General features: G+C 35.6%; 1 protein-coding gene across 3 annotated transcripts in view; it reads right to left on the bottom strand.

The window, feature by feature from the left end:
• The window catches only part of LOC137220140 (complement factor H-like), a 131,880-nt gene that overhangs the window by 98,087 nt on the left and 8,520 nt on the right, over positions 1-25,273 (bottom strand). For all 3 annotated transcript variants that reach the window (XM_067729783.1, XM_067729781.1, XM_067729782.1), the window contains exons 3-4: positions 3,322-3,415; positions 942-1,169 (exon numbers count right to left, since the gene is read on the bottom strand). In XM_067729783.1, the coding sequence (XP_067585884.1) occupies positions 942-999 (58 nt within the window). In that variant the 5' untranslated portion in view covers positions 1,000-1,169; positions 3,322-3,415. The remainder of the gene's footprint in view (positions 1-941; positions 1,170-3,321; positions 3,416-25,273) is intronic.

Here is a 25,273-nt window from a genome sequence, read left to right as displayed (position 1 = left end):
AGGCGTTTTGTTTTGTTTGCTAATATTCCTCACTGCCTAGAGGTTGACTTGAAATAAGCATTCAATTGAAATTTGTTGACCTAGTGAAGAATGTTGGGAATTTATGAATAACTTAAAAAAATGTCAGTCAAACATGTATCACATTATTGGTTACCTATCATGAACTAGGAAACCAAATTTGCTCCAAGAAGAAACTTTTTCATCTATCAAGGAAAAGTGATAGAAGTAAATTTAATTATCCATAAATTCTTACTGGTATCAGCAAAAAACTCCTGCACTCAGATTCACTACTCCTAAAGGCTTTCCTACTAGCATATCTTATATCAACCATAGGGGAAGAAAATCCTATTGAGTAACTTTTACAAAGGTTGCATATTCAATTTTTTTTCAAATTTATACATTTTCATTCAAACGATACAAGTGATGGCTGTCTCCAAGACTTTTAAAGCCATGGCAATATCAATTGTAAATGATAAATCAATTTTTCTTTAGCAAGAGTTCACATCTCTATCTGAAATAAGTCCAATCATTGCAGCTTGAAGGCTTTTATTGTCTAATTCATTTTCTTGTTCTATGTTCACCTACTTCTTAATACATTCACATAGGCATTTTGGTGAAAATTCTAGGCAAAAAAATTAAATGACATTTTATGATAATCACAAGGGAAATGATCATGACATGTCACATTTTTTGAAGATAATTATTAAAACATTTTCTGAACTTCTACATTAAATAAAATTATGATGAATAATTAGATGTGCCATTCAAATAAGCTGCTTATATTTTTCAAACTGAACAGTGTCAAAAGCATCTCACATACTAGGCTACAGCACAGTAATTAAACACATTTTCTAGACCAAATTTTCATTACCACCGTAAAAAGCATGTAAGCAAATGTTTTGCAATATAGAAAAAAAAAAGCCTTCCTTTTTTAATCTTACCTTTTGCGACACAAACAGTCCATAACATAAACCACACAACTGTTGCTGGAAATCTCATGTTGGGGACCCTTCAGGGGCACATCTAGTAGTTGACAGTGCTTAACACTGTGTCAGGCTCTCCTCTGTTAAAAACTATGGAAAGTGCAGGAAACTACTTGCTCCAAAAGGAAGTCCAAACCCAGCTTAGGGATTAAAGCCATTGCTAGATGTCCCGCCCATCAGAAACTTCTGCAAAGTAAAAGAAAACAATCAGCCAGGAGCCCCAGCAGTGCCAGAGTTTGAGCCTGCACTCCCACTGAAAGCTAATGTCCTGACCTGCCCTTGCTTTGTTTTTATAAAACCCAGGCATGTTCTTCACTGGAAACGTTCAGGTTCTTGGAATGTGCATAACTGGTGATATTCTCTGCATTTCATAAACCCTCCAATTATTTAGACCCCATTCAGATCTACCGTCGGTAGACCTCAGAAGATTTAAATAAATAAATAAATAAAAGCTCTTTCGGAAATCATTTACAGAACTTGAGGTTAAGCAATGCTTTCACAATCAAGACCCAGACAACAGAACTAAACTTTGGCAGGAAGGCAGTGCTGGTTGATTTGGGGAGACTGCTTCACCTGCAGTCCATGAAATTAGTCTTTTAAGGACTTGTTATAAATGTGTGTATAAAGCAACAGGCTCACTCTCCTTAGGTATGAATGAGTTTAATAATTCAAAAATCAAGAAACTGAAATGCTGAATTTTTTAAACTTTGTACTGAAATATAATATGCGTAAAGAGAATGTAAGCAAATGGTTTGCTGAATACGGAGAAAGTGAAGACACACGTGCTAAGAGCACAGAGGTGAAGAACAGCAGTCTCTGAGGAAAGGCCCAGCCCCCGCTTCAGTCCCCCCTCCCCCCTGCCCCATGACACACTCTCCTGATCTCTGTGAACAGGGGACAGATTTGCCTGGTTTTGTACTTTGTATACATCAGAGAATAAGACATTTATTCTTTTGTGCTTGGAGCCTTCCATTAAAAACTATGTTTAGATTATTCCAGCACACTGTTGGGTGTTGCTGTAGATTATTAACCCTTATTGCTGTATGATATTCAATTCTTCGAATATGCCACATTTTATTTATCTGTGTGTCTGTCAGTGGGCATCTGGGTAGCTTCTAGTTTGGAGACAATGCACATAGTTCTGCTGTGAACATCAAATTATGAGGTTTTGGGGAAACACGTGTTCTCATTTCTGATGAGTACATACCTAGGAGTGGAATATTAGGACATAATGTATGCATATCTCTAGGTGTGATAGGGACCATCAGACACTTTTCCAAAAGGTCTATATCGATTGACATTCCCATTAGCAAGTGTGTAAGTTGCTCCACACCCTCAACACACTGATGTCTTCCATCTTTGTAGTTTTAGACATTCTGGTGAGCAGGCAGCAGTAATTCTCTGAGGTTTTAATATGCGTTTACTGATAAGGAATGAAGTTGAGTGACTTTCATGCCACAATCGGTCATTTAGCTGAGCCGCAGGCCATTTAAGCAACTTCCTCAAAGTCAAAAGACATTGTGCTACAACCACAATGGAACCCAGCCATCAGATTCCCTGAATCTTACTTTTAACCCATACAGATCTGCCTTTCAAATGATTTGCTTCCCATACTATTAAATGCATATAAATTAAATTGTCAATAACTCCTTTATATAATTTAAAATGCTATAAATATTTGCAAATGTATTTTAGTAAATACCTTCACATTTATGTGTTTATTTTATAATTATGTAAACATATTACCATACAGGTTTTTAATGTATGTACACAAACACATATATGTTTACGGAGAATTTAAAGTATTTTCAGAAGTGATTTTACTTTACAGATTTTCACTTTATTTGCAGTTGTTGAACATTTAAGATGCCACTCCACTGTTCAAGTGAAAATAATGGCTTCAAATTAATTTCAACAATATCTATTAGATGTGTTATTTTTACTGTTTTTTCTCTTCTATTTGATTTCAAAGACTGATGGCCAAGTCATCAGTTGAGTGCTTTTGTTTCCTTTTTATTTTCATCAATATTTTTAAAACCAAGTATTTATTTCAAAGATATTTAGAAGAACATAAGAAAATTACCAACATGTTATTATTTCATAACACAAAGTTGTTATATGGTACAGTAAGTCCCCTAACGAGTTCCATTTCGAGAGTGCATTTGTAAGTCCAATTTGTTCATAAGTCCAACAAAGTTATTCTAGGTACCCAACACAATCAGCTATATAGTACTGTACTGTACTGTAATAGGTTTATAACACTTTTCACACAAATAATACATAAAAGACAAACAAACACAAAAATAAAGAAAACATTTTTAATCTTACAGTACAGTACCTTGAAAAGTATAGTAGTGCAGTACAACAGCTGGCATACAGGGGCCCGTTCGCATCTTTGAAAGTTCGCAACTTGAAGGTTCCTATGTAGGGGACTTAACCATATTAGATTACCATTAGCAAGAACAGACTGCAAATAGTTAACCGTTAGTACTAAATTTAAGCCCCAAACACTTGTATTTATTCTCAATATCCATGTTGCCACATTCTCAACAAATGTGTTCTATGTATTTATAGGGCAGAAAGTTAGGAAAAATTTATAAGACTTAAGAGACTTTAAAAATTCTCCTATTTTAAAATTATAAGTAAGTAATATCCATACTAAGTAACAAATGACTATTATGGTCAATATGTACCACAGGAGTTGAAGGAAAGAGAAATTTCTTCCAAAGACTTGATTTGGGAGGGTCTCAAGAATATTTACTTATTAAATTCTAATTTAGGGGAAGAGGACATCCAAGCAAAGACTCTGAGGTATGGAAAAGTGTAGAGAGTATTCTAGAATTAATGAGAATATCGACAGCAGAGCAGTGGTTTTGCACAAGGAAGCTGTGGAAGAAGTAAGAGGGGCTTTGAATGAGGAAAGGTTTGAATTCCAGATAAAACATTTGTAAATTATTTTATAAGCAATATGTAATCATTGATAGATCTAATTAAGGAAAAGGAATGTAGGAAATGCAGTTTAAGTAGCATTGCTTTGGCCGTTGTGTTAGGATGGATGGAGAGAAAAGGACATAGGAGAACAAATTAAGCAGATAACTGGATGAATTCAACATGCAACAATTATACAGAAGCTCAATGGATGGAAAAAGGGAAAAACTGATGAAAACAGTTAAGAGCTTGATTTCCTTTGAGGCTGGTGGAGTTTACACTTCAGAGCTTATCGTTTGAACAGACACCATCAAGGACCTGAGAGGGACCCTAGTGATGTTGTTTCAAGGTCGTATATTTTTGTAAAAATTGGAAAGATGTCTGAATTGCAAGAGAATAAACTACTGTCTTTTTCTACTCTAATTTCCCCCTTCATCATATTTCCACTGAGTTAGTTGGCATTACAGGCTTTGGAGGCCTCAACCAAGAAGTCAAGGAGAGAATACATGTAGTTGGAGATGAGTGAGGTATATTTTGCATTCACAATTGTATATAATTTGGTAATTGTTGTCTCACGTCTCCCTCTTTTGAGTATATATCAATGTCAGCCTATAGAAAATGTTGCCTTCTTTTTCATACAACCATTTTGAGAGCACCACTACTATTGCAAATACAAATTAGAGTTGCAAAAAATAGGAAAAGAAATTGTGAAGAGTTCATTATCCTTTCTCTAATTAATTTAAACCAGGAACAGCTTGTCATTTTCTATCACTGTTCCTGATCTGAGGTTAACTTTTCCTCCCCTTACCTACTCAGGTGTGTAATGATCTCCCTTAGGAAAGAGCTTAAAACATCCTGACACATTTCCTTGTCATCTTTCCTCCTTGATATCCTGAAAAACAATGTACAAGTTGCACTATACAAGCATGGCCTTAGATAAAGATCATCCTTCAGATTTATTTTAGAATATCTCCTCACTTGCATGGAGAAGCCCTAAACATTCCAGAGTTCCCTTTCCCACTCCTTAGGAGGCTAGTACCTTTACTTCTTCCTATGGGAACACCGCCAGCATAATCCAATTTAATAATTTGCATAGAAGTGAAGAACAGTGACTCTGGATTTGTTTAATTCTAGTTGTAAGGAAGTGAAAACACATATGGCCTCAATTCCTAATTATTGCATTTATTTTATTAGGTGCATTTCTAAAACTAGATTGCAAGCTCTTCCAAACGTTTCAACCCTTTAGAGGAAGAAGAAAAAACAAGTTGCTGTCTCCTTGGCAACTTATTCAAGCATATGGAGCACATGCAGAAAGCTCTAAAAGCCTTCAGAGAAAACTGGTTGTCCCTTCCCTAATGTCCTTTTTCCAGGCATTCACCATAGGGTACAACACACAACGTAGTTGCACATTTATGAGGCTTTTCTAGAAATCTGTGAGCAAAGTCACTTGATTGCCCCTGCACTAACACTGCTTCAACCTTCCAGACACTATTAATCTGTTAATAATTAATAATGATTAATTTTTGTGTGTATTTTGTGTGTACTGTATTACGTACTTTAACTCCCTCAGAAACCTTATGAGATAGTTCTATCATTCCCTTTTTACACATAGGGTGGCTGAATTTCAGAGAGGGTTAAGCAACTTATTTAATTATATTAGAACCCAAACTGTCTGATCCCACAGTTGAATATTTAAACACTAGACTCACCACCTTTTTGACTCCAAGTGTGTATTATTCCAAAAACTTCATCATCAATTTTTCCTCTGGACAGAGGAAACTCTTAGAATCGGTCTTTTTCCAGTCTCTAATGAGGACTCATAGAGATTCAACACAGTATTTTGTATAATGATATTAAGCTGCATTTTGGTAGACTGTAATTTTATTGAAAGTTATCCTAAAAATATCTAATAAGTTATGTACTTCAAGATGGAAATAATAATTTCTTGGGGAAAATAAAGTGAGTCTTGCCTATGATGTGTAGTTAACATAAATTATTTTTGGATTGACCACTTAAAAATTTTTGCAGTAGTGGTTTATGATCACGTAATTATTTTCTTTACCTGTCATACATTTCCCAGCTGTTCATAATTTTGGCTTTTGTCTTCCCTCAAAAACAATTATCTGGAACACTCCTAGTACTCTCTAATCATTTAGTCCCTTTCAAGGTATTGGTTTCCTGGGGCTACTATAATAAATGATCACAAACTGGGTAGTTTAAAACAATAGAAATTTATTTTCTCACAATTCTGGAGGTCAAAAGTCTGAAGTCAAGGTGTCAGCAGAGCCAGACCACCACCAGAGCCACTGGGGAAGAATCCTTCAGTGATTTTTTCTAGCTTCTGGTAGTTGCTGTCAATCCTTGTGATTCCCTGGTTTGCAGTGGTATCACCCCAATCTCTACTTCCATCACCATGTGGCTGTCTTCCCTGTGTGCTGTCTCTGTGTTTACGTGAATAAACCTTCCTCTTCTTTCTCTTATAACACAAAGCACTGGATTAGGGACGCTACTCTAGTTTAACCTAATCTTAACTTGATTACATCTGCAAAGTCCCTATTTCCAAATGAGGTTACATTCACTGGTATGGGGTTAGGACTTGATCGTACTATTTTGGGTGACATGGTTCAACCACAACACTCAATCTTAATAAAAATTCCCCATCTTCTCTTTGATGCATTTGAAACTACTGACCTTTTCTCTTGAAACTCCCCCTTCTTGTTTTCTGTGATACTGAGTTTTTCTGTTCTTAATCTTCTCTAACCTTGTTTGGCTCTGTCTTCTTGTTTTATCTTCTTGTTTCCTCTATTCCAGTAACTTTGGCTTTAGTTCTTTTTCTTCCATAATCTGAATCTCCATACATTTAATAAGCACATACCGGTAACTACACGTACTTATGTTTGCTGGACACTGGCTATGTAGAGAAAATTAATCATAGTCCCTGCTTGGGAACTTACAGTAAAACTGGGACATAGGTAGATATATCAATAAGTATAAAACTGAATAGAAAAGGGACATAAATAATACATTAAGAAAGCCTACAGAATTGAGAAGACACTGAAACTGAATTTTGAAAAAAATGAAAAAGTGTTTACCAGGCTAATTTTCATGAATTTCTATTACACTATTTCTTGATGGACAGGTTTTAATGATGTAGAATATTTCTTTAATAGATATAGGAATGTTCATATTACTATTTCTCTTTGTGTTAACTTTTTAATAACTTTTTATAGAATAGTTTTAAATTCATAGAAATATTGCAAAGACAGTGCCAAGAACCCCTGTATACTTCTATTGTTTCCCCCATTGTTAGCATCTTACATTACCATGGTACTTTTGTTACAACTAATGAACCAATATGGATACATTGTATTTAACTAACCTCCATGCTTTATTCGGATTTCCTTAGTTGTTACCTAATGTCCTCTTTCTTTTCCAGAATCCCATCCAAATTATATTAAATATAAATATCACATTATATTTAGTCATCATGTCTTTTTAGGCTCATCTGGACTGACAGATTTTTAGACGTATTTCCTTGACAATTTTGAGGGGGAACGATCAGCTGTTTTGAAGAATGTCCCACAGTTGGAGTTTGTCTGCTGTTTTTCTCATGACTGTTTTGAGGTTATGGGTTTGGGGAGGAAGATTAAAGAAAGGAAGTGTCATTCTCATTACATCATATCAAAGGTACATGCTATCATCATGACATCATTGATGATGCTAACTTCAATTAAGCTGAAGTGATGTTTGTAAGGTTTCCACACAAAGCTATTTTCCCCCCTTCCTATATTGTATTCATTGGAAACTAGTTACTAAGCACAGCTCATGTTCAAGAGGTGGGGAATGAAGCCCCACCTCTTGATGGGAGAGTCTTTACATAAATTATTTGGAATTCGTCCGTACTGAAAATTTGTTCTTCACTGCCCTTTATTTATTTATTCGATCATTTACATACATCAGCATGGATTTGTGGATGTTTAGTTTATTCTTTAGGTGATAATCCAATACTACATATTTATATATTTTCTCAAATTGTTCCAACTTTGGCCATCGAGAGTTCTTTTAGGTTGACTCCAGTGTACTTTTGGCATGCCACCATCATCTTGGTTTTTTAGCACTTCCTTACTTTCCAGTACTAAAAGATGATCCTGGACTCAGGATCATCTTGTAGATTTCTGCCCCAGCCCTAGAATCAGTGATTTCTCTGAGGAGCCCTGGTTCCTTTTATTGGAAAATAGTATTAGAAACAAAGATCTGGATACTAACTGTGCTTGTTTTACTGGAGTGTTATTTCTTCTAGGATCTTGCAGCCGGCAGAGCTAGGAAATATACGTGTGTATCCCAGTCTATGTTTATACATATACCTATAATAACTTCTAAATCTACCCATCTATGTATTAAGCCAAACATGAATTCAGGCTAATGGCTCTGACTATAACCCTGTTCTACAAGGTTTATTCTAGCCTTCCTTCTTGCTTATCTATAATCTCCCTTTCCAATGGTGAGAAGCCTGGTTCCCACATCTAACATCTGTTTAGTTTTATTTAATTCCAGTATACATGCATAGCATTTTCAGAATTATTAACCCACGTCCACATGAGAAATAATTTTACCAACTAGAGTAGAGCTTACACACAGTTCCTTTGCCTTTAGTCTTACAGGTCCAATAATTTCTAAAGTTACTTAGGTCAGCAGCTTTTCTTCCCTGCCACCCCCCCACAGTGAGGTTCGGTCACACATTTGTAATATACTTAATAACTTTTACATTCTGCATTTCATTCTGAGCTCCCTCAACCTTGTAATTTTTTTGAATTTGGATATATTAATGTTTACTCCTTGTGATATAAAGTTTTATGAGCTTTTGACAAATGCATGTCATCATCTACCACTATAGTACCATACATAATAGTTTCACTGCCCTAAAAAATCCCCTGTGTTTCACCTAATCAAATTGTGAATTTTTAACTCACTAATTTTTATTATCTGGCTCCCTTGTTCCCCAGTAAATCTCTTATTGTCTTGGCTAAAGTCTTAAATTGTCTCTCCTCTGAATTATTATAATGAAGGCTGGGAGAGAAGGGGAGTATAATATTGAAACATTCACTTTGCTAACATATAAGGAATTCCAGCTCTGAAAAACTACTTTCTTTTGAGTTATATTTCTTAATGCATCAATGGAGCTATTCAATGAAACAAATCTGGCTACAACAAGATTTAATGAATTTTTCACCATATCCATATTTTATACACATTATTTACCTTAATTTGTTTGCTAAAGCTTGTCATAATTGTGGCTATAGTGTCATATCCTGACATTAATATATATTCTTGCAGTGTTTCATCATTAAACATCAAATTTCCATCTATTCTTATTTAATTGTTTCATTAAAAAACCAAATAACTGAAGTTTGCCAAATATCTGTTATGATCTATGGCACTATCAGTGGTGTCTTGAATTTTGCTTTATTAATATAGTTATGTCAAGAGACTCCCTGAATTGAAGCATCAATGACTACTTAATAGACATCTTAAGCCTAACATGTATAAAACAAAGTTCTTGATTCACCAACTCCATCCCAAGAAAGTCTACTTTATCCTCAGCATGTCGATACAAAAACCTAGACTGAACTTCAAAAAAATTACAGAGATGGGATCAGGAATAAAGATTAGGTATATGATCTGGTCCCCCACTTGCCTCGCAGGTGGAAGACTTCAAACATTCTTGAACTTGCCAGAGACCAGATTTTATATGGCTTTTATTTTGTATTTTGTGTCTGGACTGTACTTGCAGTTCTTCGGCCATGCTACATAGCTGATCAATTAAAAATAAGAAAAACAGATCTGCAAGAGGGAAGACATATGGGAACATATGTTTATGTATGACTGATTCACGTTGTTATAAAGCAGAAACTAACACACCATTGTAAAGCAATTATACCCCAATAAAGATGTTAAAAAAAAAAAAAGAAAGAAAAACAGATCTTATCTCACCTTCATTTCTTTCTTCTCTGATGCTCTTCTTTGTTTATATAGACCCAAGCTTTTGGCCTATATTATTTTCCTCTGCCTAAGGAAAATCTTTTAACATTTCTCATAGGGCAGGTCTATCAATTATAAAATCCCTCAGCTTTTGTTTGTCTGACAATGTCTTTACTTCTTCGTTTTTGAAGGCTAAGTTTGCTGGGTATAAAATTCTAGGTTGGTAGATTGTTCTTTCAACACTTTAAATATTTCACTCCACTCTCTTCTTCTGTGTTTTCTGATGAGAAATCAGTTTTGTTTTTTTTTTCCCTAGACTCTAAAATTTTCTCTTTATTTTGTCTTTTTTTTTTTAAGTTTGAATGTGGTATGCTTAGGAGTAGTTTTTGGTATTTATTCTGCTTGCTATTGTCTAAGCTTCCTCTATCTGTGGTTTGGAGTTTGTCATTCATTTTTGAAAATTCTTGACCAGTGTTTCTTCAATTATCTTTTCTGCTCTCTTCTATGTTTCTTCTCCTTCTGGTATTCTAATTATACATACGTTATTCCTTTTTGTTTTGTCCCAGAGTTCTTAGTAGTTCTGTGGTTTTTTCAAATTATTCATTTTTTTATCTTCGAATTTTTGTTTGGAAAGTTTTTATTGACCAATCTACAAGCTCACCAATTCTTTCCTTGGCCTTATTCAATCTACTGATGAGCCCACCAAAGGCATTTTTAAATTTGTTACAGTGTTTTTGATTTCTAGCATTTCCTTCTGATTCTTTTTCAGAATTTCTATCTCTGTTTACATTACCCCTCTGTTTTTGCATGTCTATTTTATCCCATTAGAGCTCTTAGCATATTAATCACTGTTATTTAAGATATTCTGCCTGATAATACCAACATCTGAGTGTGGTTCTAATGTTTGCTTTGTCTTTTCAGACTGTTTTTGTTGTTGTTGCCTTTTGGTGCAGCTAGTAATTTTTTTGTTGAATTCTAGACATGTTATATCAGGTAATAAGAATTGAGGTAAACAGGCCTCTACCATGAGAATTTATGATCTTATCAGGATCTGAGCTTTGTTTCATATTTAATCAAGCTATAGGTGCCAGGGATTTCAAATTTCTCTAGCATCCTTGGTTTTGTCTCCCTTCTGGACTTCAGGCTTTCCTACATACCCGTCTACGGAAAGAATGTGTCTTATAGCAGTTTCATCTGTGATCAACAGGAACCCTGTTGGTGTGGTGGCAAAGTGTGTGTGTGTGGGGTGAATGTTCTGTAATTTTCCATTTAAGTCTCATTCTTATAGTGAGCCTTAATCTTTGGCTGGTGACTTTCACAAGTGATTTTTTTTTTTTTTCTTGTATAGCCTTTAGAAAAATCCCTCCTCTCAATGTAAGACAGGAAGGACAGAGGGGGCTGGAGTGAGAGGAATGTCCTTCCTATGATTCTGGGATAAGGCTCAGGTCAAGTTTTTCCTCTTGGAGGGAAGGGCTTTGTTATGGAGAAGGTCTGGGCATATTTTGCAAGGATTACTCTCCCTCTGTCCCTGCAGATTCAGGAGGGGAATAATTCTCAGATCTTCATTTTGAGAACCTGATGGGGTTCCGGGAAGTAAAGCCCACAAAAGTGTGGGGGTCTCCTACAAGGCTAAAGCCCCCAGGAGCTTCTCATCTTACTCTAGTCCATACTTAGTCTCCAACAATTGTCAACATTATCAATTAAATCTTACCAGTTCATGGTTCAAGTGACTTGTGCTCCAGATAAGCAGATCTTGGTTGTGATTCTCTGGATTTACCTCTCTTTCCAGATTTCAGGGTAGTGGTTTGTCTGCAAACTCAATTCTTTTTCGGGTTCAAGAAAAATTGTTGATTTTCAATTTATCCAGATTTTCTTCTTGTAAGGACAGCAGTGAAGACTTGCTGGAACTAAAAGTTCTCTATATTGTTTTTGGTTTTTGTTTGTTTTGGGTTTTTTTTGTTGTTGTTCTTTTTTGTTTTGTTTTGCTTTTGGCCCTGCCACACAGCTTGAGGGATCTTAGTTCCCCAACCAGGGATTGAACCCATGCCCCCTGCAATGGAAGCACAGATTCCTAACCACTGGACTGCCAGGGAATTTCCAAAAGGTTCTCTATATTGTTGATACAAATGTTCCAGCTGCTTAAATGCAAAAATATCTTGATTGGATATAGTTATTGGTGACCTCTGTCAGAGTAATGCATGACTGAGAATGGTCACTGGGATGCTTGTCTAGCTTGAACAATTGAGACAATGTCTCAGACTAGAAGAAACAGTATTTGGTCTTTTCACAGAGGGATTAGTGGAAGTGGAAACACTGTCTCAAGTTATATCTGATTTTAACAGCCCTGACCAGACAATGGAGCCACTCCACACCGTAGAGGCCTATAGTGGTTATCGTTTCCACACTGAAATAACAGTGACTCTGAAGAAAGAAACTAAGTCATGTGAATGACAAATCATTAATAAGTTGGACAAATAGTAAAACAATACTGACTCAGTGTATGTTCAGATTTTCTTATAATGATGATTTTTGAATGTAACAATTCTGAGAAAACTCCTTACATCACATCATGTGCCATCCTAGCACAAGTGACAAAATGGATCAACCTTGAATGAAGCCAAAGTCCACGGTACCACCAAGTTACCACCCTGGGAACTTTCTGGACTGTAATTTATAGTTATGTTATAGACTGAATTGTACCTCCCCAAATTCAGACCTCAAAACCCTTACCCAAAATGTGACTGTATTTGGAGATAGGGTCTTATAGAAAGTAATTAAGATTGAGTGAGGTCATAAGAGTGGATCCTAATCCGATAGGACTGGTGTCCTCGTAAGAAAAGGAAGAGGCAGCAGAGATCCTCTTCCCTCCACACATGCACAGAGGAAAGGCCACCATCTGCCAGCCAGGAGGAGGGGTGTCACTAGAAGCCAACCCTGGCACCTTGATGTTGGACTCCCAGCCTCCAGAACTGTGAGAAGATGATGCATGTTGTTTAAGTTACCCAGTTTATGTATCTTGCTATGGCAGCCCTAAGTGACTCATACAACTGGTAGAGATGAACTGTTGGTTCTTCAGCCAGCAGGTATAAAGAAGTTAGGTCCAACACCTGACCGACTTCTTTGGATGTTGCAGATAGCATATAGCACAAGCGGAAATTTTGCTGCGGCCTCTGCACCATGCCAACAGACAAAAAGCCTAATCTCTTGAGGTAGAGGCCTTGAAATGAATCCAAACATTAATACCTCAAGTGCTGTCCTTAAGCCCATACCTCCTTCAGAACCCACGATATTACACACATCTGTGTATGGCCTCACAGCTTTTTGATTGGAACCTTTGGCAATAGACCATCAGTACCCCTCAGCCTCCAGGATTCTGCATGAAAGGGCCTATATATAGCTTACCCAGTAGATTCAGAGATTGTCTCACTACAAGTCATGACTCTCTAATGGAACCTCCAAATAAGAGCCGAACAGGGCCTTGCATCCTTGGCCTCCCTAACAAATCCACCTTTAGACACAAAGAGGATGCATTTAGTGGACTAATGCAGCCTTCCAACATAATGATGGACCCCCCAATAGCCCACAGCAGTGAGGCTCTGCAAAGTGGGCTGAACGTCAAAAGTGTTCTAGACACAGAGCACATCATCTCAACACTAACTGAAATTCATCTTTACACAGACTCGTGGGCCAACACTAAAAGCCTAAAAATTGTCAGGTTATTGGATACGAACTTAGGGCTATAATACTAAAAATACATCTATATGAAACCAGATATAATAACTTGTTCATGAACTTAAATCTTGACATCACACACATGTATGTCCAAGTAAAGGGACTATGTTTCAGTCAAAGTATTTTCCGACAAAGCCCAATCAAGAACATAGAGCTATTACTTCTGGTGTAGCCCACATAGTACACTCAGAGGTACCAAGAAAATGCAACCAGATAAGAATGCCAGTGTTATTTTCAAAGCCTTTATTATTTGTGATTATACAAGCAAGGACAAATGATCTGATTGTCTTCAAATTCTTGTAAGTTTCACATGGCCATACCCCTTCTGCCTTGGCAGTACTCCTAGAAACCCATGAATCAGGGAGTGGAGAATGAAAAAATTTTGAGAAGAAACAGTACGTCTTCCTCCTTTTCATAGCAGTGTTGTTAAATATGTGTAACATCTACTGTGTGTGTGTGCGTGTGTGTGCTTTTTCTGATCTCTGAAGATACAAGGAAAAATTTTTAAATGCTTGCTTTAACCTCAGTAGGTGGAGGCAAAGATTGTATTGCTCAAACAAGGACACCTGAGCAGACATGACCTTGGACACTGAGTTTGCCTCAAGTGGTTTTATGGACCCCCTTCTCAGCCCCATAGATTGCTTATGAGAACCACATGATGGCTTTATGTCCTTACTCAATTCATTATTCTGGACACAGGACAATCAGTCTGTCTCATTCCCAAGAGGGCATTCAGACTTTAGCTGGTTGGATATAAAAATCCCTGACCCTGGGAGATGAGTAGGGGGAAGAAAGTAAATAAAATATTTCCTCTTTCTATTACAGACATATACAAACAGCCTGAAATATCTTTCTACAAAGCTTTTAGGCAATGCCTTATAAATCTGAATCCCTCCTAAGTGTGGCTATGCCACATCCCACTTGATCCAGCTGCATGGCTTCTCACTGATGCTCCACTCTCAGAAAATAGTGGGCAAACATCTCAACTCCCAGACACACCGTGAAACCCACTAGGAGCTTGTGTCAATCAGAACCAATAGAATGACTTACAATTACTGAGTCTCCCCAGGGTATGAGAGACACATCAGGATGGTTTGGAGGCTCATGTCCGTGCCCCTTTTGATAGCAAAGCAAAGATCTGACTAGCTTAAGTGGAACAAAACCATTGACTGATGACAGCATTCCTGGCGTTCAAGGTTTTCCCTATAGCACTTGGTTTGCAGATTTTGGTCTTAGAATGACCTCCCTGTACTGTTCTTTTGGGGATTTCTTGAAACATTTTTTGTTAATTAAGTTATGCATTCGCAAGCATCCCTTAAACTAATTCAAATATATGTGACATGAAGTGGAGACAGGGCTTATTCTCCCTTCTGGAGACTCTCATCTTGCCCAGGCTCCTGGCTGTGGTCCACAGAGTCCATGCATGCCTCGTCCATGCTGTGAAATAATGAGAATTCTCGGGACTGCTTACAGTCAGCACGTGAATTTCAAATGAAGACTGAATGTCTTTAATGGTTTTATGGCTGTTCAGATTTTCTCTTTCTTTTTAAATCAGTTTTTATCAACTTCTACTTAAATAATAATTCTAGGAACTCTAGGAATTTATTTCACGTATTTTCAAATATATTGGCATACTTTTGTTCATAATAGCCTCATTATTTGTTTAACCTCTGTAGCATTATTTATGTACAATACTTCATTCTTAATAGTGTTTAATTCTACCCATTCTCCTTTCAGTTCTGATTAATCATAATCTTATCAAAGGTTTATTTACTTTACTAGTCATTTCAAAGAAATTAATTTTTTTTTTGGGGGGTACGCGGGCCTCTCACTGCTGGGGCCTCTCCCGCTGGGGCGCACAGGCTCCAGACGCGCAGGCTCAGCGGCCATGGCTCACGGGCCCAGCCGCTCCGCAGCATGTGGGATCTTCCCAGACCGGGGCACGAACCCGTGTCCTCTGCATCGGCAGGTGGACTCCCAACCACCGCGCCACCAGGGAAGCCCAGAAACTAATTTTTGACTTTATTTGTCATCTGTTTTTCCAACTTCATTATGACCTGTTCTTATCTTTATTATTTTCCTTTTATTTGGTTGCATTTAGTCTGTTTTTTTATTTTTAATATCATAAGATAGATATTTAGCTGATTAATTTTTACACTTCTTTCCTAATGCAAGAATTTTAGTCTGTCCATTTACCCAACACTCCAAGTTATGATACCTAGTATTTCTCTATTTTAAATGTCTAAAAATTGCCTAAGTTCCATAGTGATTTCTTCTATAAACCACGAGTTGCATGTGTTAATTTTTATATTTCCAAATGTAGTTTTATTCTAGTCATCCTTTGTTATCATTATCTTCCTTAATTGCAACGTCATCAGACAAGTTCCAATATTAGCAAATATTTGAAAGTTTTAAAAACTACTTTTATGACATGGCACACCATCACTTTTCATAAATATTCTATATGTGCGTGAAAAAATGTATATTTTTCAAGTGTGAAGGTACAATATTCTGTATATATTATTAGTTCTAATTTGGCAATGGTGTGATCAGAGCCTTCAAATTGCTTATTTTTAAAATAGATATAATAAAGTAACATGAATGATGATACTTTTGTCAATTTTACTTGCTCTCTCTTCTCTCTCTCTCAATCTCTCTTCCTCTCTCTTTTTTCCCTCCCTTTCTTCCTCCCTCGTATGTTGTTAGATAAAATTTAAAAGTTTTTATAAATTGTTAAATACACATTTTGCCATTACGTGCTGATCCTCTTTACCTCTGCTAATGTTTTGCAGTGTAATGGAGTTTTTTCTGTTCAATTCAACAACTCTGGCTTTTCACTGCTGAGTTCAGCCCAATTAGTGTAATTGTGATTTTCAATTGTCTCTATTTTTTTCCCTGCCATCTTATAATAATTATTCCCTATTTCTATAATTTTCTATTTCTCTCATTTTCTGAATTTTTCAGTGTTCTTTTCTTTCTTTTTATAGGAAGCAAAAACTTTATTACCATAGTACAATAATTTAATATTAAATTTGGCACTGAGCTTCCTAACAACCAGGACACAAAGGGAAACACTGGTTCACATATTTCTCCTTAACAACTGCAAATTCAGTGTGAAAATAGATGAAAATGCCTTTTCTAAGAAATGAAAGTACATTGATTTTTTTTTTTTTTGAGAGAAAATTTATCCAAGTACTAAAGTCTAAGAAGAGTGTCTGGTGTGGAACTCAACTTATATAGGGCAGTACAACATGATGGTTGTCACTAACAACCGTTCACAGGAGAAGGGCAAGGGTGGCTGGAAACTACTTTTTTTTTTTTTAATTGAAATATAGTTGATGTATAATATTATGTGAGTTTCAGGTGTACTAAATAATGCTTTGACATTTGCATACATTATGAAATGATCACCATGACAAGTCTAGTAACCATCTGTCTCCATACAAAGTTATTACAATATTATTGACCATATTCCTTATGCTTATTTGTTATCTAACTGGAGGTTTGTACCTGTAAATCCTCTTCACCTATTTTGCTCACCCTTCTCTCCACCATCCCTTCTGGCAACCACCCATTTGTTTTTTGTATATATGAGTCTGTTTTCCTTTTGTTTTGTTTTTTAGATTCCACATATAAATGAGTTCATGAGGTATTTGTCTTTCTGTCTGGCTTATTTCACTTAGCATAATATTCTCTAGATCCATCCATGTTGTCGCAAATAGCAAGATTTCATTTTTCAGTTTCCTTTTCTTATTCAATTTTCTACCTCTATTTTTATTATTTAAATGATTACCTTTAAATTTTATAAAGTTAATCCATATTTTACTCACCTTTCAACAAGGGAACATTTTAATACTTAATATATCTGTTTATGCCTTTCCCAATTTACATGCTATTATTGTTCAATAATTGAACAACTTTCCTTCAACACTGCTATTTAAAAATTATATAAATTTAAAAAAGCAATATTTATTTAAATATATCTATAGATTTACCAACTTAATGGCACCTTAGACTATCCTTCTGTTGTTATTTTATAGAAACATTCATTGTTAATTATATTTATTTATTGACAGGGTCACAGGAACACAAATATTTAGCTAGACTTTATATCTGGGTGTGTCAGTGAAGGTGTTTCTGGGTGAGCTTATTACTTGAATTGGTTATTTTTAGTAAATTCTTAGTTTTTTATCTAAAAATAATTTTTTAATATTTTTTCTTCAAACATAGTATTTCTACGTTCTCAATTAGAGGCTGATTTTATTTACTCTTAGCTATATAAGGAGAGCATTCCACCACCTTAACAGTTTCCATCTTCGCTTAAAAGGCATCTTAAGTCTAGTCGTCTTCATTTTGCTGGTGATTTGTCATTTATCTTTGCCTGCTTTAAAATTTTCTCTTTGTCTTCGGTGTCCTTAAGTTTTATGAATATATGCCAAGGTGTAGATGTATATTTAGTCATTTACATGCCTTCTGTGTTCCTGGCTTCCTATCTTCATTTGTTCTGAAAAATTCTCAGCCATGATCTCTTCAAGAGCTCTCTCTTTTTCCTTTTATATATTCTTTCTCAGACTCAGATTAGAGATACATTATGCCTTCTCTTTATTTCCTCTATTTCTCTTTCACATGCATTTTGGGTTATTCACAGTTACACATTCTATATTCTTTGATTGATAATTTCAGTATCTAAAGTCCACGTGATTGTCAATCTTTTGGTTTCGGTTTTTGATCATTCTCACTCTTGAAGGCAAGAATCTGTGTATGTTTGATGATTTTTGATTGTCAACTAATATTTTCTTGATATGCAGGAATACTGAAGGCCTATTTTTCTGCTAGGTTCCAGAAGTCAGCACTGTGCCTTGGAACATTTTAGAGCCCCAAGCAGCTAGATAAAGTGGCAGCAATAGATAATCCTAGAATCTCAATGGCTGAAGATGATATTTCTATTTGTTTTTATATGTAAAAATGCAAACATATACAAAATACTGTAATTGTGCATACCATATACAAAGTGTAAAACATTTAAATGAATATTATGTTTTATAAACAAGTTTCTGTAACAATAGTTTACACTTGTTTGTATTACCTCTCATTCATGCTACTTGTTTTTAATGGGCAACCCATGGATTGACAGTACATGTTGTTCTAGCCCCAGGGTCCAGGCCATGTGGGACTACCAGTCACTAGGACAGAGGGAAAGAGATGCAAATTGCATACAATTTCTTAAAGTTTCTGCCTTGAGATCACACAAGTCACCTCAGTTCTCGTTTCATCATCCAAGTCAGGTTCCAGGCATGTTTTTAATATAAAAACTGTGTCAGTTCTGCTGTGTACCTCCAACACCCTCCTTTCATCACTTCCTGGTTGTCTGCGGTTTAACATGTATTCTGTGGTTCTAACATTTATGCTCAATTTCATAACTAATTTTTCTATTTTCTGCAAATCTTAGTTTTACATCTGAGTGTATTATTTTTTAATCACTGGTACTTTCCAACTGTGGCTTCTCTGTTATCGAGATCTTAATTTTGATATTTTTCCTTGAAGTTCATAATCAAATTTTAAAAACAGGCTTTTGGACTCTATTTCTTGATTTCTTGCATATTCATGAATTTATTTCTTTTATACTAAAATGTCAACTTGACTGAATATAAAAAGTCTTAAAAAAGTCTTGAATTGCACTTCTTTTTCATAAGGACTTCATAAACATTATTTCACTCATTTTAAACATATGACTATGTGCAAGACTTTACTATTATTCTTATTTTCTCATTTGCATGATTTGTCTCCAGGATGCCCATAGGATGCTTTTTATTTTTTAAATAACTTAAATGTAATTTTATTTACCTTTTTAAGTTACAAAATAAGATGTGGTATTTTAATCATTCATATAGCACAGAGACAGAGAAAATGTCAATAGTCTTTATATCCTCCATCAATCTCCTCTCCTAAGCTTGTTTTTCTAAAAATATAAATATTTATTAAATTATAACACAGATACAGAAAACGTGCAAATCATATATATATAAAGCAAATTAAGTTTATAAATGTGAATACACCAATGTGAGCAGCATATAGATAAGAAAACAGTACAGCACCAGCATTCTAGGAGCCCCCTCATGCTCCATTCCTTCCCCAAGTAGTAACCACTATTCTAACAGCTAAAATAGTTTTGCTTATTCTTTAAAGGACTGAAAACAAAGAAGTTCTTTGGTAAATGAAATTTCACATAGGAACAAAGACAGATGGAACGTGACACGAAGTTTATACTTTTTATTAATAAAAGCATTTGCTTACAAAGTGCCATATCAAATGAAAAGAGGCATGCATAGTTTGAATAATCATATCTGAACTACATTTTGTGAGCAGTTTGAAAGAAGACTAAATTTCCATACCTTCAGGTGTCAATGATTGTACTTATGTGGGAAGGATGGTAGAGTTTTGACTCATTGCCGTGTGTTTAATGATGCTTCTTAAAAAAATCTTAAGTTAGTGATTATAAGTCTATTTAGCAAGGTCTTTTTGATAAAATGTCTTATTGAAGAATTATATATAAATGATCATGGGTCATAACTGTACATGACACAAGATCGTTAAACAGAAAACCACCAACATTCTAGAAGTCCCTCTTCAATATCCTGACTTCTAAAACTAGTGTTTTTGTACATTATATAAACGGTATCATATACCATGCACTCTTTTGTAGCTTCTTTCCCTCAACTTTATGTTTGTGAGATTCCTTTTCCTTGTTCTGGGTAGTTTGTACTTTGTTCTTTCTCAGTGCTGTATCATATTCAATTGGTGACTAAACAACAATTTATTTATCCATTCAGCTGTTAATAGGCATTTGGGTATTTTTTGACCATTATAAATAGTGTTGCCTTGGGCATTTTTGTACATTTCCCATAAAAATATATACCTAGGAATGGAACGGTTAGATTGTGGGATATACATGTGTTCAGATTTAGTCAATTATGCCAAAGGGTTATCTAAAGTAGTTGCACCAATGTCCATTTCTGTCAGCAATAAATGAGAGTTCTGGTTTCTCTAAATCCTTCTCAATGTTGTGTGAATTTTTCATTTTAGTAATTTTCTGTGGGTTTGTAATGATAATGCACTGTTTAAGTTACTTTAAGGTAACTTATTTAACAGTTTTATACTACTCAACAGTTTTTTTTTCTATACTGCTATACAAAGATATGCAGATTTTCCCATTTCCCCCTAAAATTTGTATTCAACATTTAAAACATATGCATTGTTATTTATAACATATAATGAAGAATAACTATGAAAAAAACCTACCCTTGCTTAAGAAATAGAACATTATCTTTGTAAAATTCCTTATCCATCTTTGAAAATCAATATTTTCAAAAACATTGGTTTGTGCTTTTTTTTGCTATGTAATCATTACTTTAAGCTTATTATGTATTTTTTAAAATTGAAGTCCAGAAGCAGTGGAGACAGTCTTACTCTCTAGTCCAAAGTCACTTTACCTGCTCTCCAGAATTGCTATACCTGTCTCTCTTCCCAGACAGCACATGTAGTTCCCTGTATCCTCATATCTCACTATTGTTTTAATTTGCATTGCTCTAGTTATTAATGTGTGTAAACATCTCTTTCTATACTTCATATACTTATTAGCTTTTTTCCTTTCCCTTCCAACAAAATTCCTGTTCATATCCTTTTTATGTTTTTAATGAGAAATCATACATTTCATTGTAAATATGCAGAAATTTCTTGTATCATATATTTCTAATATATTCTAAAGTTACCCCTCATTGATTTTAGGTATTGTAAATGTCAGATTCCCATTCTGTCATTGGTCTATTAACTTTGACCAGGTGATTTTCATTTCCCTGATGATTAGTGATGTTGAGATCTTTTCATGTGCCTGTTGGCCATCTGTATGACTTCTTTGAAAAAATGCCTATTCAGGTCTTCTGCCCATTTTTAACTCAACTTGTTTTTCTTTGCTATTGTGCTGTATGAGTTCTTTGTATATTTTGGATATTAAACCTTTAACAGACATATCATTTGCAAATAGGTTCTTCCCACTCAATGGGTTGCCTTTTCACTTTGTTGATGGTTTTCTCGCCCTTCTTACATTGCTCTTTTCCTACATGTTTAATTTTTTTTACCTATGAGTATGTCATCCACGCTTATTTCTTTCTGACTTTTACTAAGTTTGAATGGGGCACATATATCTGGTTGAAGTATCTGCTGAAATATATTAAAGCTGAGAGGTATAAACTAAAGCAGTGGAAGCTTAGGACACATCTTCATCACCTCTGTTTTGTCGTCTCCTTCGTAAATGTTTCCACTCATTATTACCTTTCCTATGTCTGGTAAGCAGAAAATCTTGAGTTTTCACAGTAAAGCCCTATGTTTCAGGTGTCTATGATATATCTCACCATTATTAATTTATTTTCATGGACTTTGATTAGCTGTCACCACAATGACTGTGGTGTATTCTCTGTCTTCTTGTTTGCTTCCTGAAAAGATGATGTATGTATGAATTTTCTTATTTAGCCTTCCCTCACTTCTCAGGCTTGCTTTAGACACCTGTACTCTGCTCACACCTCCATTCCAGGTATCTTTGATCCTTTTAGAGCTGTTCTCCCTACTTTGAAGGACCTCTGAATTATTTAAAGTGTCTCTAGGAGTTTGCATTTGTTCTTGTCACCTTTTGCCATTTTGGTCCCAATAATATTTTTCTTTAATTTCTTTTTGGAGGTTGTGATTTGGACTGTGACTATCTCCTGTTCCCGTGGAAGATACAGCAGCCCCTATTTTTTACATTTGGTTGTTCTTTCAGTTGGCATTACAATATAAAATAGATAAAATTACAGAAGGGAACGATGTTTAATTCTCTGAAATTGGGTAAAACTTCGGTCAGTAAAAATATTTTCTAATTTGCTCATCTTTTAAAGTCTGTTATTATTATGCAATTTTACATTTCTCTGTAGGATCAGGTGGTCTGCTGCTTTGTGGTGGTTATGTGAATACTGCAGAATGTAAAATTTGGGACTCGCCTATGGAATGCTGGTCCATGCCAATGATGTGAAAATTAGCATCCAAACAGCAGTGAAATTTGCTGAGAAAGAAAATGTAAAGTTGTTGTACTACTTAGTTTTATTAGGAAATGATTCTGGTATGGGACCAAAAAAGGACTGGTAATTATTCATAGCACTATTGAGGAGATTGTCATATGTGACATAAGTTTATTTATTGGTTAGGACTTTTTTTTCAGGTGCAAATGATAGAAATTCAAACCATCTTAAGGAAAAAAGGAGAGCTTATTGATTCCTATGACTGAGTGTTCTAAGAATGATGTTTACTTTAGTCATGGCCAGCCCCAGAAGCTTAAAAAATATCTTGTATTGCTGCAAAAGTCCGGTCAGTTCCAAGTTATTTACAAGAAGGACACACATAACTTCTTAGAAACCCCAGCAGAAAGAGAATTGCTCACTCACAATACCCATACATGAAAGATTCCCCTTTCCCATAGTCCATACTCTTTGACCCAACCTGGATCATACAGCTATGTAAGAATGTGTGTTGAATTCCACTGTGATCAAATGAGAAGAGTAGAACTTTTATGTACAACAACAGGATGTTGGTAGAGCAAAACTTAAGTCTAATATAATTAGCTGGGCTGTACTCTTTCAATATCCTGATTGCGATATAATCTTGGGAAAGGATTCGCATTTCTGCTTTAAGTATGTGCAGAGTCCCTGAAGCCTCTTCTGTTTTGTTTTGAAGAGGACTGGAGGAAAGAACAAACCACAAGACTAGGCTATTTCAGTGATCTTTATTCTTTAGCTGCAGATTGGAAAACCAAACACCAGGATATTTACTCTGGCAGTTTCAAGTTTTGCTTGGAATCCTAGGTTTCAAGATGTTCTCTTGTTTCTGTCGGAAGTGAATGAACTAGTCCTCTGAATTTCTTCCAGCATCTTGAAATCATAGGAAGGAATATAGAAGGCAGGACAAGTAAATGCAGAGGAACTAAGTCTTCTGTGATACCATTAGGTCACCACATCAAGCTTTGGCTAAAGACGTTCTACTTCTCGATTTTTCCATATATTAGACAATACACTTCTTTAATGTTTTATGGTGTAGTAGATCAGGTATTCTGTTACTAATAATCAAAACATCCTAAGTGATACTCCAGCTTATTTTGGCCCTTAGCCTTGACTAAGTGTCAGAATCTCCTTTCATGAGAATTAATAATCTGCTAATCTGGATATGTCATATTCACCTTAATGTTCTCTGATGTCCCTCTTCCTATAACAACTCCTCTTGCTCTATCTAACTAGACCCAGTACCTAGAATATTTCCTCTGTATTGAGCATCCTCATTTCACTTTTGACTTGATCTACTGACTTGGATTTTCTTTAGAATCCAATTCAGCTTTTGCAGAATCTCTAACATGGTCTCTTTATTACTACTAAGTTACGATTTTGGCAACTTTATTTTCTTTCCTCTTTGATTCATTCCTACTCACTAGCTCTCACATGACTCTAGCATAAAAGACCTAGCTTCTAGTTTGCTCTTTCTAACAACTGAATTTCACCTAGGAATTTGGAATCGGTCTTCCATCTGTGATCAGGGAGCTGAGGCTTAGCAAAGCAAAAAAGCATTGAAAGAAAATGAGAAGGTGGGAAATTTCAAAACAAAGCTATCTGATTTATTATTTTTATAGTCTTGGTCCTATCTGAACCATGTTCTAGTATAATTAAACTGGATAAATTGTTTTGGAAAGACTATCTGAGTAAAACAGGTAAGTCACGGAGAAATCATGATCTTAGAGAATTTGGTAGTCAACTCCTAGGAAAATTATCTACTAATGTTTCAAGAAATTAGTTGAAAACTCACTTTGGCTGTCAGGTCATTAACGTATAATAGCATTCAGGTTTTCTGTACTACCCTGTGCAACATGGTGATTTTCTCAGGGCTTAAATCCAAGTGAGTGTATAGGCTTATAGGCAAAACAAAAAGAAATAGAAGTGCAAATTAAAGTTGTTTCTTTTTTTTTTTTTAATTTTTTTTTTTTGCGGTACGCGGGCCTCTCACTGCTGTGGCCTCTCCCGTTGCGGAGCACAGGCTCCGGATGTGCAGGCTCAGCGGCCATGGCTCACGGGCCTAGCCGCTCCGTGGCATGTGGGATCTTCCCGGAGCGGGGCACGAACCCGTGTCCCCTGCATCGGCAGGCGGACTCTCAACCACTGCGCCACCAGGGAAGCCCTAAAGTTGTTTCTTATTCATGTTTCCTAAATCTGGGTGAATGTCTTGTTAAAAATGTTCATTGTAATATTCTGAAATACATATTGCATTTCTTCACACTAATCAGTATTTCAATATATTTTGTATTGATATTTGAGTAGGAGGTGGTCACCTTTCCTCCTAATTATTGATTTGGGTGTGACATCTCCAGATTGCTTTTTGCCATATCCTTATTTTCTGCAACTGTAAAGTTTGCGTGAAGCCAGCGTAAAAACTGCATTTCTCATGGAGCTCTGTAGCACATGTACAGCTTATTGCATCTGAACTCAATATGGTGTGTATTTTTTTCTGCTTTGCATGTGAAAATAATTCAAGATGCTTGTTTTAATTTTAAAAGCCTCCATGATCTGGCTTCTAACTAGAGAATA

Source organism: Pseudorca crassidens, chromosome 2 (genome assembly GCF_039906515.1).
Source record: "Pseudorca crassidens isolate mPseCra1 chromosome 2, mPseCra1.hap1, whole genome shotgun sequence".
Lineage (NCBI taxonomy): Eukaryota > Metazoa > Chordata > Mammalia > Artiodactyla > Delphinidae > Pseudorca > Pseudorca crassidens.
The sequence above is the reverse complement of the archived record's forward strand: the minus strand, read 5'-3'. Positions and strand labels throughout refer to the sequence as shown.